Here is a 16,918-nt window from a genome sequence, read left to right on the forward strand (position 1 = left end):
GGGTATGTGGATTGTGATGGGAGTTGTGAGAGCCCCCAGCAAAATGACTGAAATAAAAGTGTTCCCAAAAAATTTCAACTTAAAGATAGACTTAGGAATGGAACTCACTCATGATGCCTGTACATATTAAGGAAATGGTGAATCTATCAAAAGGATATAACAATTATAAATACATATGCACCTAACATCCAAATCAAACTTAGTGCCCTTCAGCCAATACCAACTCAGAGCAACCCCAGAGGACAGAGTTGAATTGCCTCTTTGGGTTTCTGAGACTTCAGATCTTTCCAGGAGTTGACAGCTTCATTTTTCTCCCTCAGTGACTGATGGGTGTGAACCACTGATCTTAATGGTTAGCAGCTCAGCATGTTACTCACTATGCCACCAGATTTCCTTGTACCCAAGTACTCCAAAATATATTAAACAAATACTGGCCTACATGGAAGAAGTAAACAAATGACTAAAATAATATGTGGGGACATCAAGGAGCTCTGATGGTGTAGTGGGCTATGTAGCGGTCTGCTACCCACGTGGTTGGGGGTTCAACCCCACCAGCTTTTCCATGGGCGAAAGAGGAGGCCTAGTGCCTTTGTAAAGATTTACAGTCTCGGAAACTCACAGGGCGCAGTTCTACTCTGTTTTATATGGTCACCATGAGCCAGAATTGACGTGGTGGCAGTAAGGTTTTCTTTTGGTTTTCAATATACCCCTTTCAATTTTTGACAGAACATCTGACAAAGAGGCTCAGTAAGGACATAGAGAATTTAAGACTGTGGTGTAATGAATCTACACCACATAGAAACTTAGCAGGTTTCTTCTAGCCAAAGTCTTTATATGCCCACCAGATGACTGGATAGGAGGCTGTAAATCTTTATGGGAGCTGGTGGCCTCATTATTCTCCTGAGGAGTGGCTGCTGGGTTTGAACTGTTGAACTTACTGGTACCAATCCAAGGTTTATCCAACAGTTCAACCAAAGATCCCTCATAGTAAAGAAAATGTTAGCTCCAAATAAGGCCATAGCTACAGGGGTTCGGTTTGCAATACTTATTTGGGGGTGCACAATTCACTTCAAAGCATTCATTGATGGGAGCGGTTGTGATGGGCACACTGGAAAACTTCAGTGGCTTCGTTAACCTCAGTGTATTTCCGGATCTCACTGTCAGGTGAGGGTGGGGTAAAAGGAGACACTGGGTTCCAGGTGGCCAGGTCTGGCAGCTCCGGTGGGTAACTCCTGAGGGTGAGGGTTCGGAGTAGGCACACAACTTGTGACTGCCTTCGCCTGGGAGTGAGCCCCACTCCGTTCAGGGAGTGTGGGGCTCTGGCCGCTGTTCTCTCTGCAGAAGGTCTCAGCAGAGCTCGCTGGGTCCCACATATCTGGTTTTAGAGAGGGTGGGAGCAGGTGGGATTGCGGCCTAGCTCTCAGGCTGATATCTCTGGAATTCTTTTTGAGGGAAAATCATTCTGTAGAGGAATGAGTTGATTGTGTACCTTAGGCCAGTCCTTGCTAATGAAAAATCAGACCTATTTCTTATTCCTCCCCCACCTCTCCCCTCTGTTTTTTCTGAGTCAGTGAGTGACAAGCACATCCGGTGGCTCCTCGGGGCAGATGGCGAAGTCTGGGTCTGGATCATGGGAGAAGGTCCTGGTGACAAGCCGTACGAGGAAATCTCCGAGGAGCTGATCACTGAGCGGGCAAGGCTACAGGCCCAGAGGGAAGCCGAGGAGCTCTGGTGAGAGGGTCGGACGGGTAGTGGGTGTGCTGGGTGGGGACTGAACCCAGAGCTCTGGGATGAGGGCCTCCTAAACTTGTGGGTAGGAGAGAGGATGTGCCGAGGAGGTAGTGGCCTATTTTGAGCTCTGAGGAAAGCATCACAGCCTTGTATCAGGTAGACTTTGTGGGTTCAAATCTCGGCTCCTGGGGCCCGATCATTCACATTTCTATGGTGGGCATAGCCCTCTCACAGCTGTTTTGATTTATCTAGATGACACTGACATGCCTTCCCCCTTCCTGAGCGGTTCCCACACATGTACGATATGTTACAGTAGCTTGAATTCACTCTTATCTACCTGCTCCTCTCTGCCACTCCCATTTTGCAGACAAGATGGACAGCTGACTTTTTAATGAAGTTTGGATTCCGATCTTTTTCATACACACCTTAATTTTTCATTCTTTTTTTAAACTAAACTTGAAAATCCATTTACAGTTGGCTTCAACATTTTCTTCTCCATTTTTAATGAGTGTTTTCATTAAAATTATTATACATGTTAACAATACTGTAACCTATAGAAGGATAACAGGTGAACACCTCCCCCCCAAGAAAACCACACACACACACACACACACACACACACACACACACATTCTCACTGTCATCAAGGCGATTCCAACTCTTGACGATCCTACAGAATAGGGCAGAGCTGTCCCTGTGGGTTTGCAGACTGTAACACTTGATGGGAGGAGAAAGCCCGGTCTTCCTCCTGTGGTTAGCTGCCCATTTTGAAACCACTACACCACCAGCAACCTTCCAGAAACCACAGAGAACACTTAGAGGACACATGTTTTGTTACCTGCTTTAATCACACCTTAACCAATTGATTCATTTAGATCCATAGTATTATTTAGGACTACAATGTAGTGCCCCGTTACACAATAAACTTACTTTCCATAAACTATTACTGAATGCTTGGGTTGTTGACTATTTTCCTATTACAAACATCCTCTGAAAATCTTTTTATATATGTCATTGAAATGAGCAAAAAGTGGAATTCCTGGATCTTGTTTTCCTAACTTCAAGACTTATTATGCTAACTGGCACTCCTATACACGAGTGTCATCCGTTTCTCCAGACCTTTGCCAACGTTGTTTTGCTGACCTTAGATATTGGCTGTCTTGACAGTCCAGAAAAACCCTGCTCATGGTTTTGATGTGCAGCTCTGTGCACCCGGTCCTTCAGCTGTTCACACGAACTTGATGCATCTGCGGTTGCACTCTTGGCAGGAGACTGAAGGAGGCAGAGATCACTAAGAAGTTCCGAGAGGCACTAGCCAATGAGAAAGCCCGCATCTTGGCTGAGAAGTGGAAAGTGGAGATGGAGGACCGCAAGGCTGCCAAAGTCCTGGAGGAGCGGATTCATGAAGAGTTCAAGGTGGGACCCTGAGTACAGCTGCCTTCCTGCTCTGGCTCTCACGATCACTGAGGCTGACCTCTAGTTGTGCATATAGGTCAACACAGAGGCCTCCTTGAGAGGCCCTTTCATGAGAAATGAACTCTGGCGCCTGTGAGCAGGATGGGAGGTGACAGACACACCACTGAAGCCAGTCCACTCCTCATTGTACAGAGGAGGGAACTGGGGGTTGGCATCACAAGGGGCTTGCTAGGGTCACATCCAGCAGTGATTGGGGTCAAAACCAGCATCAGAACTCAGGCTTTCTCCCTTAAAAAAATACTGTTATTGGGGGGCCTTACATCTCTTATCCAAATCCATACATTCCTCCAATGTGTCAAGCACATTTGCACATATGCCGTCATCATCATTTTCAAAGCATTCTCTTCCCACTTGAGACCCTGATAGCTTCCCATTACCCCCCTCCCTTTACTACTCTCCCTCCCTCATGAATAAGTTATAGATTATTTTTTTCCATATCTTACATCGTCCTCCATTGCTCCTCACCCACTTTTCCATTATTTGTCCCCCTGAGAGGGGGTTCTAGGTTGATCCTTGTGATAGATTTCCCCTTTCTCCCCCGCCCTCCCCCAATCCTCCTGGTATCTCTACTCTCCTTTTTGGCCCTGAGGGGTTTATCTATCCTGAATTCCCTGTGTTGTGGGCTCTTATCTGTAGCAGTGTGCATGTTCTGGTCTAATCCAATTTGTATAGTAGAATTGAGGTCATGATAGTGGGGGAAGGAAGCACCAAAGAGCTAGAGAAAAGTTGTGTGTTGCATCAATTCTATACTGCACCCTGACTGGCTCAGCCCTTCCCTGTGACCCCTTTGTGAGGGGATGTCCAATTGTCTACAGATGGGCATTGGGTCTCCACTCCATGCCCTCCCCCCATTCACCTTGGGTATGGTTTTATTCTGGGTCTAAGATGCCTGATACCTGATCCCATCGACACCTCATGCTCACACAAGCTAGTGTGCCTGCTTCTTCCGTGTGTACTTTGTTGCTTCTGAGCTAGGTGGCCGCTTGTTTATCTTCAAGCCTTTAAGACCCCATCAAAGCTGGGCACCATGAGCTTTCTTCACCACATTTGCTTATGCACCCATTTTGTCTTCAGCGATTGTGTCGAGAAGGTGAGCATCACAGAATGCTGGATTATTAGAACAAAGTGTTCTTGCATTGAGGGAGTACTTGAGTCAAGACCCAGTGTCCATCTGCATCCTTAATTCTTAACATATAGATATGAGTACATAGTTCTATTTCCTTCTCATTATATATATTTACATATGTACATGCCTGTATTTAGGCCTCTATAAATGTCCTTTGCCTCCTGTTTCTTCTATTTTCTTTTTACTTTCTTCTTGTCCCACCATCATGTTCGGGTTTCAATCGGGTTTAGTAATTCCTCGTGGCTAAATTGCCCTTGATTGAGCCCCATCAGGCATCCTACGACCTTCCTTCCATTGATTTTAGTTCACTTGTTGTTCCCTTGTCCCTGGATTGGACGCCCCCTCCTTTCACCCCCCAGAGCCATTGGTCCCATTCTTTTCATCTCTGAATTATTTATCCTACCTGTCTTATCTAGATGTACATGCAGATACATTAATAAGTGAAAAACCAGCAAAGCCAAATAAAATAACAAAGAAGTCAAAACCAACAAAACAATAACAACAGCAGTAGGAAAGCAAGAACAAAATAACAATAACCAAAAGAAAGCCTCTGACAAAAATGAAAAGCTATAAATAGTTTGGAAACATTTTCTCATGTGTTTATTGGCCATTTGGATTTCTGTCCCTGTGAAACTTCTGTTCAGGTCCTTTGCCCACCTCCTCAGTGGGCAATTAGTTTTTTTTATTATTGAAAGCTTGCAAGGTATTGTAGATTTTAGTAATAAGGCCTTTGTCTGATGTGTCATTGCTAAAGATGTTTTCCCAGTCCGTGGGCTCTCTTATTACTCTCCTGGTGAATTCTTTCAATGTACAAAGGTGAGTTATCTTCAGTGTATCCCACTTGTCAATTTGTGCCTCCTCTGTATTTGTATCCTTCCCTATTTCTGATAGCCTATGTATTCCCTGTGCCAGGGTTCTCAGGTTTGTCCTAATTCCCTCATTAATGGCCCTAATTGTTTGGGGTTTTACCTTAAGGTCTGTGATCCACCTGGAGTTTATTCTAGGTGCATGGAGTGAGGCAAGGGTCTTGCTTGCAGGTAGACATCCATCCTTTCCAGCACCACTTATTGAAGAAGGCATCTGCTTCCCATTTAATATTTTTGGGCCCTTATCAAAGATCAGTTGCCTGTGTGCTGATGTGTTTATTTTTGGGTCTTCAGCTCTTTTCCATTGGTCTGAATATCTGTCGTTATGCCATTACCACACTGTTTTGACAACTGTGGTCATATAATATGTGCTAAAGTCAGGTAGAGCAAGCCATCCCACTTTGTCCTTCTTCTTGAGGAGTTCTCTGCTAATTCTGGGCTTCTTTCCTCTCCATATGAAGTTGGTAATCAGTTTCTCCATCCTTTGGAGAAGGATGATGTTATATCGGGATAGTATTAAACTTATATAGTGCCTTGGGCAGAATTGACATCTTTACTATATTGTGTCTTCCATTCCACGAGCATGGTTTATTCTTCCATTTGTTGAGGTCACTCTTGGTTTCTTATAATAGTGTTCTATAGTTTTCTTCATGCAGATCTTTTGGTTTTTTTTTTTTAGTCATGTATATCCCTGGATATTTCAATTTGTGCTTGGTTATTGTAAAGGGTGCTGCCTTTTCATGGCCTCTTCTGTGATCTTGTCTGATGTGTATATCAGTCTGATAGACTTCTGTTTGTTGTTATATATCTTGCCACTCTACCATATTCCTCTATTGCTTCCAACACTCTACTTGTGGAGTTCCAGAGATTTTCGATGCATAAAATCATATCATCTGTGAATGATAGTTTCACCTCTTCCTTCCCCAGAGGAATACCTTTGATGTCTTTTCTTTGTCTTATCTTGTTAGCTAGGACCTCCAGTACGATGTTAAATAGGAGTGGGGACAAGGGGTATGCTTGTCTGGTTCCCCTTTTCAGTAGAACTCAGGCTTTCTGCATCTCAAATCAACAGTTAGGAAGCAAGGCTTGGAAAGAGCTGGCTTTTGGGATGATTTGGAGCTCTATTGCTTAATGCTGTGTGTCTTGGGAAACTTGATGATCGCCTCAGCCCCTTAGCTTTTTGATTTGTCATACTGTTGCTGTTGCCAACAACAAAGGCTGCCTGCTCATGTGTTATCCACACAGTCTTCCTTAGATCTGAGCCCAGGGTTGCAGCCACAGTGCCATCTGTTTCTTTGAGGGTCCTCTTTTTTCGGACACTCCACTTTATCAAGCACGGCGTCTTTCTTCAGGGACCGGCCTCTCTTGATAATGTGTCCAAAGCCTCACCATCCATGTTTCTAAGGACCCCTCTGGCTGTACTTCTTCCAAGAAAGATGTGTTCATTCTTCTGGCAGCCCACGATATAGGCAACATTCTTCACCAATTCCATCATTTAAAATCCATCAGTTATTCTCCGGGGTTCCTTATTCATTGTACAGCTTTTGAACACACATGAGGTGAGGTAGTTAGTTTATTGTGCCAACCTACCTGATAAACACATGTGGGGCTAATTGAAGGGCAGAGGGATAAATGACTCGGTGAGCCTCGTCTTTCTAGTTCTTGGGTCTCTTGCTTTGTGATGGTCAGACCAGGGTGCAGCTGCCTTAGCCATTCCCTTTTTCAGCTGACAAGGATCACTTCCTGCAAGACCTCCCTGAGCAGCATGGACCTACCCCGATGCAGCCCTGGGTGCTGGAGCAGCTGCTTGGAGACCCCTGCCAGCGCTGAGATGTTTACATATTCACTGATTCGGCTTTCCTCCTGCTGTCAGCATCATTGAGTGTGTTTTGTGAGATGGAGGAGGACTTTGTGGATTGATGTTGGACATATGGGTTAATGGGTTAATGTTGGACTTGTGGGCTTGGGCAGCACTGGGTTGGGATATTTTCTTGATGCGCACTTAACCTTTATATAAAACTCTCTCTTATACATGAGCATCTGTGGATTTGTTCCTCTAAAGCACCCAGACTAATGCATGAGGTGACTGGAAACATCAAGCCTTGGATCACAAGCTTTAGACCTCAAAGTGACGTCTTTGCTCTGGAATACTTTAAGGGTTCTTTTTTCCCCCTTTTCTTTAAGGGGTCTTTTGTGGCACATTTGCCCTATGAAATATGTCTTCTGATTACTTGTCTGCTCTCGGATTATGGATTCAAGTAAGTTGAAATCCTAGACAACTTCAGTATTTTATTCTTTTATCAAGATGCTGGTTTTTGTCCATTTGTGCTGTTTTTTTCTCTCTTTTAAAAATTATTATTATTATTATTATTTTTCACAAGAGAAAAGCTTGTAGTTAGTTCAGGGATCGTTTGCTGGCCCTTAGGAGCGTTTTCCAGTCCAGTCTGTTGGGGCACCACGCCCTGGCCCCAAAGTCCACTTTCAGCATTCCCTGGGGACCTTGCCACTCCATTCCCTTGCTGTTCTGCTGCACTCCCCCAGTGATATGCCTCGGTGTGGTGGGATCAGGTCAGGTGCAATTCCCACACTGTGTCTCCGGTGTTGTCCCCTGTATCACCCTTAGTCACTGAGGGGCATCATGTCTCATAGTAGGGCCAGCCATGTTGTTCTCTCTGTGGACTGGCTGCTCTACTCAGGAACATCATCATCACGGCCTGGTGGGCCAGGCTGTGCTCCACTCTCTCCTCCTGCCCCTTCATCTGCTCCCGTGTGCTCTGATCAAATATGTCCATCTCCCATAGCTGCAGAGTCAATGTCGTCCTTTGGAACAAATTCTTTTCGGGGGAGGGGCAAGAATCCACTTAATTTATGGTGCTGGGGCCAGCCTCCCAGACCTCTCCACCGGTTCCCTCCTCCACGCCGGGATATTGCATTCACACCTTGCGACATTGGGTTGAAGTCTGGTCCCACCTTCCCTGTGGAGATATAAACCATACCCTCCCCTTGGGTGGATTAATGCCCCATGACCCCTCTACCCTTTTCTTCCTTGTATTCATCCTTTTGTTTTCCTTTCCCCACCTCCTCCACCATTGTCTACCATGTACATCCCTGGTTTTGGTCTGGTCTCTTCCATACTACACCGTCTTCACCCCTATTAAAAATTATTTTATTGGGGGCTCATACAACTCTTATCACAATCCATACATACATCCATTGTGTCAAGCACATTTGTACATGTGTTGCCCTCATCATTCTCAAAACATTTGCTTTCTGCTTGAGCCTTTGATATCAGCTCCTCATTTTCCTGCTCCCCCCTCCCTCATGAACTCTTGATAATTTACAAATTATCATTATTTTGTCATATCTTACACTGTCTGGCATTTCCCTTCACCCCCTTTACTGCTGTCCATCCCCCAGGGAGGAGGTTATATGTATATCCTTGTAATCAGTTCCCCCTTTCCACCCCACCTTCCCTCTACCCTCCTGGTATTGCCACTCTTGGCACTGGCCCTGAAGGGATCATCTGTCCTGGATTCCCTGTGTTTCCACTTCCTAGCTGTAACAGTGTACATGCTCTGGTCTAGCCAGATTTTTAAGGTAGAATTGGGATCATGATAGTGGGGGGAGTAGCTTCCTTATCCATTCGTCTACTGATGGGCATTTGGGTTGTTTCCATCTTCTTGCTATTGTGAATAGTGCTTCGTTGAGTGAACATGGGTATGTGCATATCTGTTTGTGTTATAACTTATTTTTTAAGGATATATACCCAGCGGAGGTATTGCTGGATTGTATGGAATTTCTATTCACATGTGTTTAAGGGAGAGACATATTGCTTACATATTGTACATATTTACAGTCCAACCAGCAGTATGTGAGTCCTTCAATCTCTCTACACCAGCATTTGTTGCTTTTTTAAAATATGACTTAGCTGTAATTATGGGTTTTATCCTTGTCTTGACTCCCATCTCCTGGATGGCTAGTGATCGTGAGCATTTATTTATGTTTGTTGGCTATTTGGAGGTCTTCTTTGGTGAACTGTCTGTTCATGTCCTTTGTCCACATTTTAATTGGCTAATTAACCTTTTTCTTATTGAGAGGTTGCAGTTTTCTATCAATTTTAGAGATTTGTCTCTAGTCTGTTGAGTCATTGCCAAAAAACCTTTCTGTCTGTGGTTTCTCTTTTTCCTCTTGTGATGAGCATAGGTGTCTTATTTTTATTAGGCTCCACTCATCTATTTCATCTTCTACTGTATGTACTTCCTTTGTTATATTTGATAGTATATCTGTGCTTTGCAAGAGGGCCCTTAGATTTGTCCTGGTTTTCTGGTTGATGAGCTTCAGAGCTCTGGGCTTACATTTAGTTTTTTTGATCCATTTTGAATTTGTTTTTATGTACGGATTGAGGTGTGGGTTCGACTTCATTTTTCTGTAGATGGAGACCCGGTTTTGCTAGCACACGAAAGGCTTGCAAGTTTTGTTCACCCAGATCATTATGGCCAACTCTACTTTGAGAAGCTGCTCTTGCCCCATCATGTCTTTAGTGCCTTCCAAACTGAGAGGCTTAGCTTCTGGGACGAGATTAGCCACAGTTCAGCTGCTATTCATAAGGCTTTCAGTAGCTAATTTTTCAGAAGCGGTCCACCTCTTCCTTCTGTCAGTCTGGAATCTCAGTTGAAACCTGTCCACCATGGCTGCCTCTGATGGTATTTGAAATACCAGTGGCGTAACTTCTAGTATCACAAGAAAAATGCATGCCACCGTAGGATGACAAACTGACAGGAAAGTAGTGGATTTGTCATATTTATTAGATAAAATTAGATTTATCTGAGGACTCCAAGAGAGGAAATGTGCACATTTTCTGGCCTTGAATAGAGAATTTGTTGGCCAGAAAAGGTAAGAGGCTGATCCTAAGAAGCATACGTAACCTAAAAAATTGTGTTACCCTGTTTGAAATATTTTTTTTGCAATATAAATCATGTGTTTTTGTTTTTATAGTTAGAACATTCTAAAAATACAAATCCTTAAAAAGGCAAAAATAAAAATGATGATCAACCCTAATAGCATATTATATTATGACTTGTACAATCACAGCATTGACCCTTCCTTAAGTTAGCTGAAACATTTTTTATACAATAATTAGATATTGAGGACATTGGTCTTTTACTATGATATATGCTGCAAATATGTTTCTCGAGGTGGGGGTCCTACACACTTTCTTATTATATTGCAAGAGGAAGTACAATGAAAATGTTCATCAGCTCAATAGCTCAGTCTTTGTGATTTATTTGTTCCATACTTAGAAAGGTCCGTGCCACAAGTCTATTAGAGTTCCAATGTACTTTGTTCCAAATTCCAGGTCCAGCTCTAGGGGGAGGGCATTCTTTCTCTGCTGGTTCTACGAGAATTTCCTGACTTCTTTTCGGTTTCTCGGTTCCATGGAGCTCTCGTGGTACGGCATCTATCTTTCCCCATCTCTCCTTGGTTCTTTGTGCTTAAGTAGCTTGGTTTATATCTCAAAGGGGACTGGAGTTGGTTCATCCTTTATGGATATGACCTTCTTAACATAATGAAGAAAACCCGGATCCCAAATGGGATTACATCTACATTTATAAACTCAACCCAACTGCTGTCCTGTTCATAGCGACCCTGTAGGACAGAGTTCAACTCCAACACAGGACTTGATTGGTGTCTTTGAGTCTGACTCATAGGGACCAAACCACAGTAGAATGAAAACGCTGCCCAGTCCTGCACTATCCTCACAACTGTTGTGATAGCTGAGCCCATGGTGGCAGCCACTGGGTCAACTCATCTTATTGGGGTTCTTCCTCTTTTTACCTGACCCTTGGCTTTGCCAAGTATGATGTCCTTTTCAGGGACTGGTTTTTTCCTGATAACAGGTCCACAGTAAGTGAGATGAAGCTTTGCCATCCTCCTTCCTAAGGAGCATTCTGGCTGTCCTCCAAGCAGCTTGGTTTGTTTTCTGGCAGTTCATGGTACTTTTAATATCCTTCCCCAACACCATAATTAAAAGGCATAGCTTCTTCTCTGGTCTTCCTTATTCATTGTTCAACTTTCATATGCATATAAAGGGATGGAAAATATGTCAATTTGGGTGTCCTTTAGTCCTCAAAATGACATCCTTGAGCTTCAAAACTTGAATGACTTTTTGTGCAACAGATTTGCCAATGTTACACATCATTACGAGGCTGTAAATCTTTACAGAAACAGACTGCCCCATCTTTCTTCTATGGAAGGGCTATGGGGTTTGAACCACTCGCATTTCTGTTCACAGCCATACGCTTAATCCCCTGAGTAACAAGGAATCCTTCCACAAGGATAGGGTTAGGAATGACAACACATACTTTTGGGGCACAATGTAATCCATAACATTAAAAACTTTGCCTGCCCCCTCAGCCTATGCCCTTCTCACACACAAAACAGTTTTGTTTTGGTGGAACCTCTATCTCCCCGCATCTGTGCTTTCTTCTCTGACCTTAATCAATTTGGCTTATATCTTAAAAGTGATTGGCTGAAGACTCCCACGATGGTGAGGAAATAATATCTGTTTGTTAAAGTCGCCCACCTGTATTTCTGGTATAGGTGCCCTAGCAACAGGGAAAGGATTTAGTCCTGAAGAGTGGGGTGTTACACTGAGATGGCCTCTTTATCCACTCATTTATTTATTTAAATCATTTTATTGGGGGTTCATACAACTTTTATCATAATCTATATATACATCAATTGTATAAAGCACATTTGTACATTTGTTAACTTCATCACGCTCAAAACATCTGCTCTCCATGTAAGTCCCTGGCATCAGCTCCTCATTTTGCCTCCTCCCTCGCTACTCCCACCTCCCTCATGAACCCTTGATAATCTGTAACTTAGTATTTTGTCATATCTTACACTGTCCGACATCTCCCCTCACCCACCTCTCTGCTGTCCGTTCCCCAGGGAGGAGGTTATATGTAGATCCTTGTGATTGGTTCCCCCTTTCTACCCCACCCTCCCTCCACCGTCCCGGTATTGCCACTCTCACCACTGCTCCTGAAGGGATCATTTGTCCTGAATTCCCTGTGTTTCCAATTCCTATCTGTTCCAGTGTACATCCTCTGGTCCAGCCAGATTTGTAAGGTGGAATTGGGATCATGATAGTGGAGGTGGGAAGGGAGGAAGCATTTAGGAGCTAGAGGAAAGTTGTATGTTTCATTGTTGCTGCACTGCACCCTGACTGGCTTGTCTCCTCCCCGTGATCCTTCTGTAAGGGGATGTCCAGCTGCCTACAGATGGGCTTTGGGTCCCCACTCTTGACTCCCCCTCATTGACAGTGATATGATTTTGTATTCTTGATGCCCGATACCTGATCCCATCGATACATCGTGATCGCACAGGCTGGTGTACTTCTTCCATGTGGGCTTTGTTGCTTCTCAGCTAGATGGCCGTTTGTTTACCTTCAAACTTTTAAGACCCCAGACGCTATATCTTTTGATAGCTGGGCACCGATATGGCCACTTTAATGTAATAAAGAAAATCCTGTTGTCAAATGGGATTGCATTCACAAGTATTGAGATTTTTTTTTTACATTGCATGTATTTTTTACAGCATGTTTATGTAACAAGCTCGAAGTAACCAGTTGCTTAAACATCATTTATTAAATCATCTGCCCTCTTCTGGACCTGCTGCCTTGCTTGTGCTCATAGTTTCATTTTTATATGCACCCTGCACCTCATATGGATTTTCTACTTTGATTGATTATTCCTGAGAAAATGTCTTTAAAATAAAAGTTAACATTTGTTAAGTTAAGAAATCTGTTATTACTCTTCTTTCCTTCTTCCTGTCATTACTCTTTATTTACAACATATCCTTGACTAATTTCATTCTTGATTTTTGCAAGGGAAAATATTCAAACATTTTGTCACTACCACCTCCTAGTTCTCACAACCCCACTCTTGTCCCCCAAATTATGGAATGTTAACTTTAATTTTATCAATGTTAAAGTTGCATTCTGGAGAAAGAACCTTTTACAATATTGAATAATCATGTTTAGGAATGCGGTGCATCGCTTCCACGATTCAGAGGTTTCTTCGTTCTTTCTTTTGGTCCTTCCACCCCGCTGCTCCGCTGCTTCGCTAAGCGCCCTTGGCCCTCCCCCCCCCCCCAATACCTGTGAGGCTACTGCCGACCCAATCCCAAACATTATCAATAGTTTTTAAATGTGCGTTTCTCTTTTGGGACCTTAGCAACGTTCCTAGTTTTCTTTAAGCATTCCATATTTCTTTCTAAATTAAATCTTAGATTTAGTATATTTTGTTGTTATCATGAATGAGATGGTTCCCATTATTTTTGTTTTATTATTGATAGTTTTATGTTCACTTAGCAACTGAGCTTCTTATTTAACATTCTCATAAGTAATACTTTTGTAGGAGACATTCTTGAATTTTTTAGCCGAGGCAATAGTTATTTCCAAAACTTTTTATTTAAAAAACCACAAAACTTTTTATTTTGAAAATAATTCAAACGTGTGAGTAAGTGGAAAGGAAAATAAAGTGAATGCATACTCATATGGTCTTCATTTAAACCCACCAGTTATTAACATGATGCCACACTTGCATTTTCTATACCCGTGTGTATAAACGCGCACACACACACACACTTTTTTGTTTGTCTTGAGAAGCCATTTGAAAAGAAGGTTCATACATTAACATGCTAACCCAGGGGTTAGACAGCTTCTTTTGTAAAGGGAAAGGTAGTAAATATCTTTGGCTTTTCAGGCTATATGGTCTCCCTTACAACCACTTCTCTCTACCAGTGTAGCACAAAAGCACCCACAGACAATATATAAACAAATGGGTGTGTCTTTGGTCCAATGAGACTCTATTTACAAATGACGTGGAAATGGATATGGCTTAGGAGCCCTTATTTTTCTGACTCCAGCTTTAACTCCAAGGAATTCTGCATGTCCTAGGAAGAATGATTTTTTTTGTTTTCATAGATGATGAATATTATTACCACACCTATTAAAATGATCAATAATTCCATAATACATCTAAAATGCAGTCCATAAGTGAAGACATATTCACATTATATTGATTCATTTGGCATAACATTGTTTAAGCATGCTGCAGAAGAAAACCAATTTATATAACACAACTAAGAGAATCATCTTGACCCTAGGTACTGGAAAAGTTTCCAGGGGAGAGAGGTTAGCTCAGTGGGCTCAGTTCCCAAGATCATGGAGGGATGTAGTTACCAGTGGAGATGCTCTGGCTGATGGTCTCCTTGGGAACCTCTGTGATAGAGGGGGTGATAAATGGAGGATGCTTTGTGCCAGGGATCATGCAGGTTTCAGTAAGGCCATTTGGCTAGGCCCTCATCGTCACTAGGGATCTCCAATGCAGGCTTTTGGTGTTATTTCCAAATAAGCTTGTAGTTACTGTAAGTTTTATTTCTGTTTTAAGAATAAATTTGCTGGGGAAAAAGAATAAATTTTCTGAATGTCAAAGGTTAAGCCTCAGAACAACAGCGGTTGTGATTTGGTATATCTTCACTGTGTGAAGCCTCAGACACCCAGTCTGATTAGGGCAGTGCCTGTCAGCAATAGTGGCTCTTTGACCTTGAAGCTGGATGGTCCACATGTTTGAGTTGGGATTATTTCTACCGGGATTGCCTATGCAGGAATCATCCTTGTGTTCTGATAAGCTCTTCACTCATTCGCTCACTGCTTTCTATGGGAGTAGAAAACCCTGGCTTTCTCCCGGGAGCAGTTGGTAGTTTCGAACAGCTGACCTTGAGGTTAGCAACCCAGTGTGTAACCACTGCACCCCCAGGCTTCCCTTGATGAGTTCTTCACCAGTGGAAATAAGAGGAGGCTTCCAAAAAGTTAGTGGAAAAGTTTAATGAGCAGATAATGGCATTTTCTTGCAAACATTTTGAAGCCCCCTCCTATTTGAGCAGTGGGTGGGACACTGTCTGACAGGGTTTCTGTGGCAGAGTCAATGTGGTTGGTGGTAAAATCTTTGTTGTCCTACCCCCATCTTTGAGAAACCCAACACACGCAAAAACAGAAAGACAAGAAACACTGAAAAGTAACCCTTTTGAGGTAGACTAGGTTCTGACTGGCGGTGCCCCGATGCGTTACAGATGTCATAGGAATCGAGCTAATTAGTCCATAAAATAGACTTTAAGAGAACTTACCTCGCATGGATAGATGGAGACACCGGCCCACGTAAGCAAAGACTGACGACTTCAACTACAGTTTCCTCACGCGAATTTATGTAATTTGTGCAATGAAATATTATAATATAGTCTGTTTAACATTTAGCTGAGGTAGGTCACAGGTAGGAAATAGCAATAGGGAATGGGCTTCTATTGGATGGATGGATATAAAGAGTTACAGTTATGGATATCAGGAGCTAACGATAAGGGTTCACGATCACAGTTTTATAGCTTGCAGATGCGATTATAAAACATCCTTGGTGGAAGTGTACACAGCTTTAGCCAGATAGCTCAGGAGTGTGTGAAGATTCACTTTAGCACCAGGCTCTCATTTCAGCCGAACAGCTTGTTAATCGAAACATTGCAAAGTGGTCTGGGAAAGTTCAGATAAGATTAGCTTCAAGACCCTTTTAAATAATTCTTTCATGGCATCTTTGCTATGAATAAATATTCATGTGGGCTACTTGATACAAAAGGAAGCTGGGTCAGGAGTCCCTGGCTTGCGTGTATTTTCTTCACATCTTGACTTAGTAAGAGAAAGAAATTGCTTATAGTTTTATGGCTTCTAGCAATTAACATACCCAGGTATCAGGAATTTGTCAGGGAGAGAAATAGGATTCTCAGGCAGGTCTATCAGGAAAATACACAAACTAACACAAGAAACGTCTAATCCAGCCAGAACAGAGTTCAATTTAATCAGGTAGTTTTGATCAAAAGGCTCTATAAATTGCCCCTTTACAGAAAGTAGAATTGTTCTATATCATTTTCAATGACTAATCTTTATGGGAGCAGAATGCCAGATTCTTCTCCTTAAGCATTGCTGGTGAATTCCAACCATGCATTTTTTGGTTCATAGCTGACAGCAAACCAATGCACCTGGGCTGGTCAGGAGTGGATTATCCAATGGGCTAGACAAGCACAGGTTTACTTATACTGACTTGCTATAAGTGAATAATTTGACATTTTTCATCATATTAAAGATAAATACAGCAGGCTTCTATTTTCCAACCTCACTGCATCTCCCCAATGAATCAGTCTTTTTAAATTTATAATCCCTGATGGAGTACCAAGTAAGCAAGGTAAGCACATGCTAATTTGTGCTTATTTATTGATCAGTAAGGTTTTTTCATCACATGTGCAATTGTTACCCTTAGATCAGTAAGTAAGCACAAGTAAGCCCTTGCTTCCTTTATTTATTGGGTAATCTGCCCCTAGCCTGATCAAGTTCCACTAGCAAATTTCTTCTACCCTCTCTCATGACCTGCCTCATATGTTGGAGACCCTCCCCACAATCTTCTGTTTCCTCTTACCTTTCCCCTTCCCGAGGGAAAAGATGAGGCTTTCTACCCTCACAAGGAGTTTCAGTCTTGAAATCCCACAGGGGCAGTTCTACCCTGTCCAATAGGGTCGAAACTAACTCAATGGCAGTGAGCTCGGTGTTATGATTTTTAAAATAATTCTTCATCGTGGGTCCTTCCTCCGATAGATCTCTTGCGATTCTTAT

The 16,918-nt window shown here is 42.7% G+C and overlaps 1 protein-coding gene across 1 annotated transcript in view; it reads left to right on the forward strand.

Annotated features, from left to right (window-relative positions):
- The first annotated feature begins 1,099 nt into the window (after window positions 1-1,099).
- The window catches only part of SH2D4B (SH2 domain containing 4B), a 50,222-nt gene continuing 34,403 nt past the window's right edge, over window positions 1,100-16,918 (forward strand). Inside the window, exons 1-4 of the mRNA XM_075559576.1 lie at window positions 1,100-1,164; window positions 1,342-1,400; window positions 1,572-1,731; window positions 3,000-3,147. Coding sequence (XP_075415691.1) covers window positions 1,100-1,164; window positions 1,342-1,400; window positions 1,572-1,731; window positions 3,000-3,147 — 432 coding nt within the window. The remainder of the gene's footprint in view (window positions 1,165-1,341; window positions 1,401-1,571; window positions 1,732-2,999; window positions 3,148-16,918) is intronic.

The sequence above is a fragment of the Tenrec ecaudatus genome, chromosome 10 (assembly GCF_050624435.1).
Source record: "Tenrec ecaudatus isolate mTenEca1 chromosome 10, mTenEca1.hap1, whole genome shotgun sequence".
NCBI classification, from domain to species: Eukaryota; Metazoa; Chordata; class Mammalia; order Afrosoricida; family Tenrecidae; genus Tenrec; species Tenrec ecaudatus.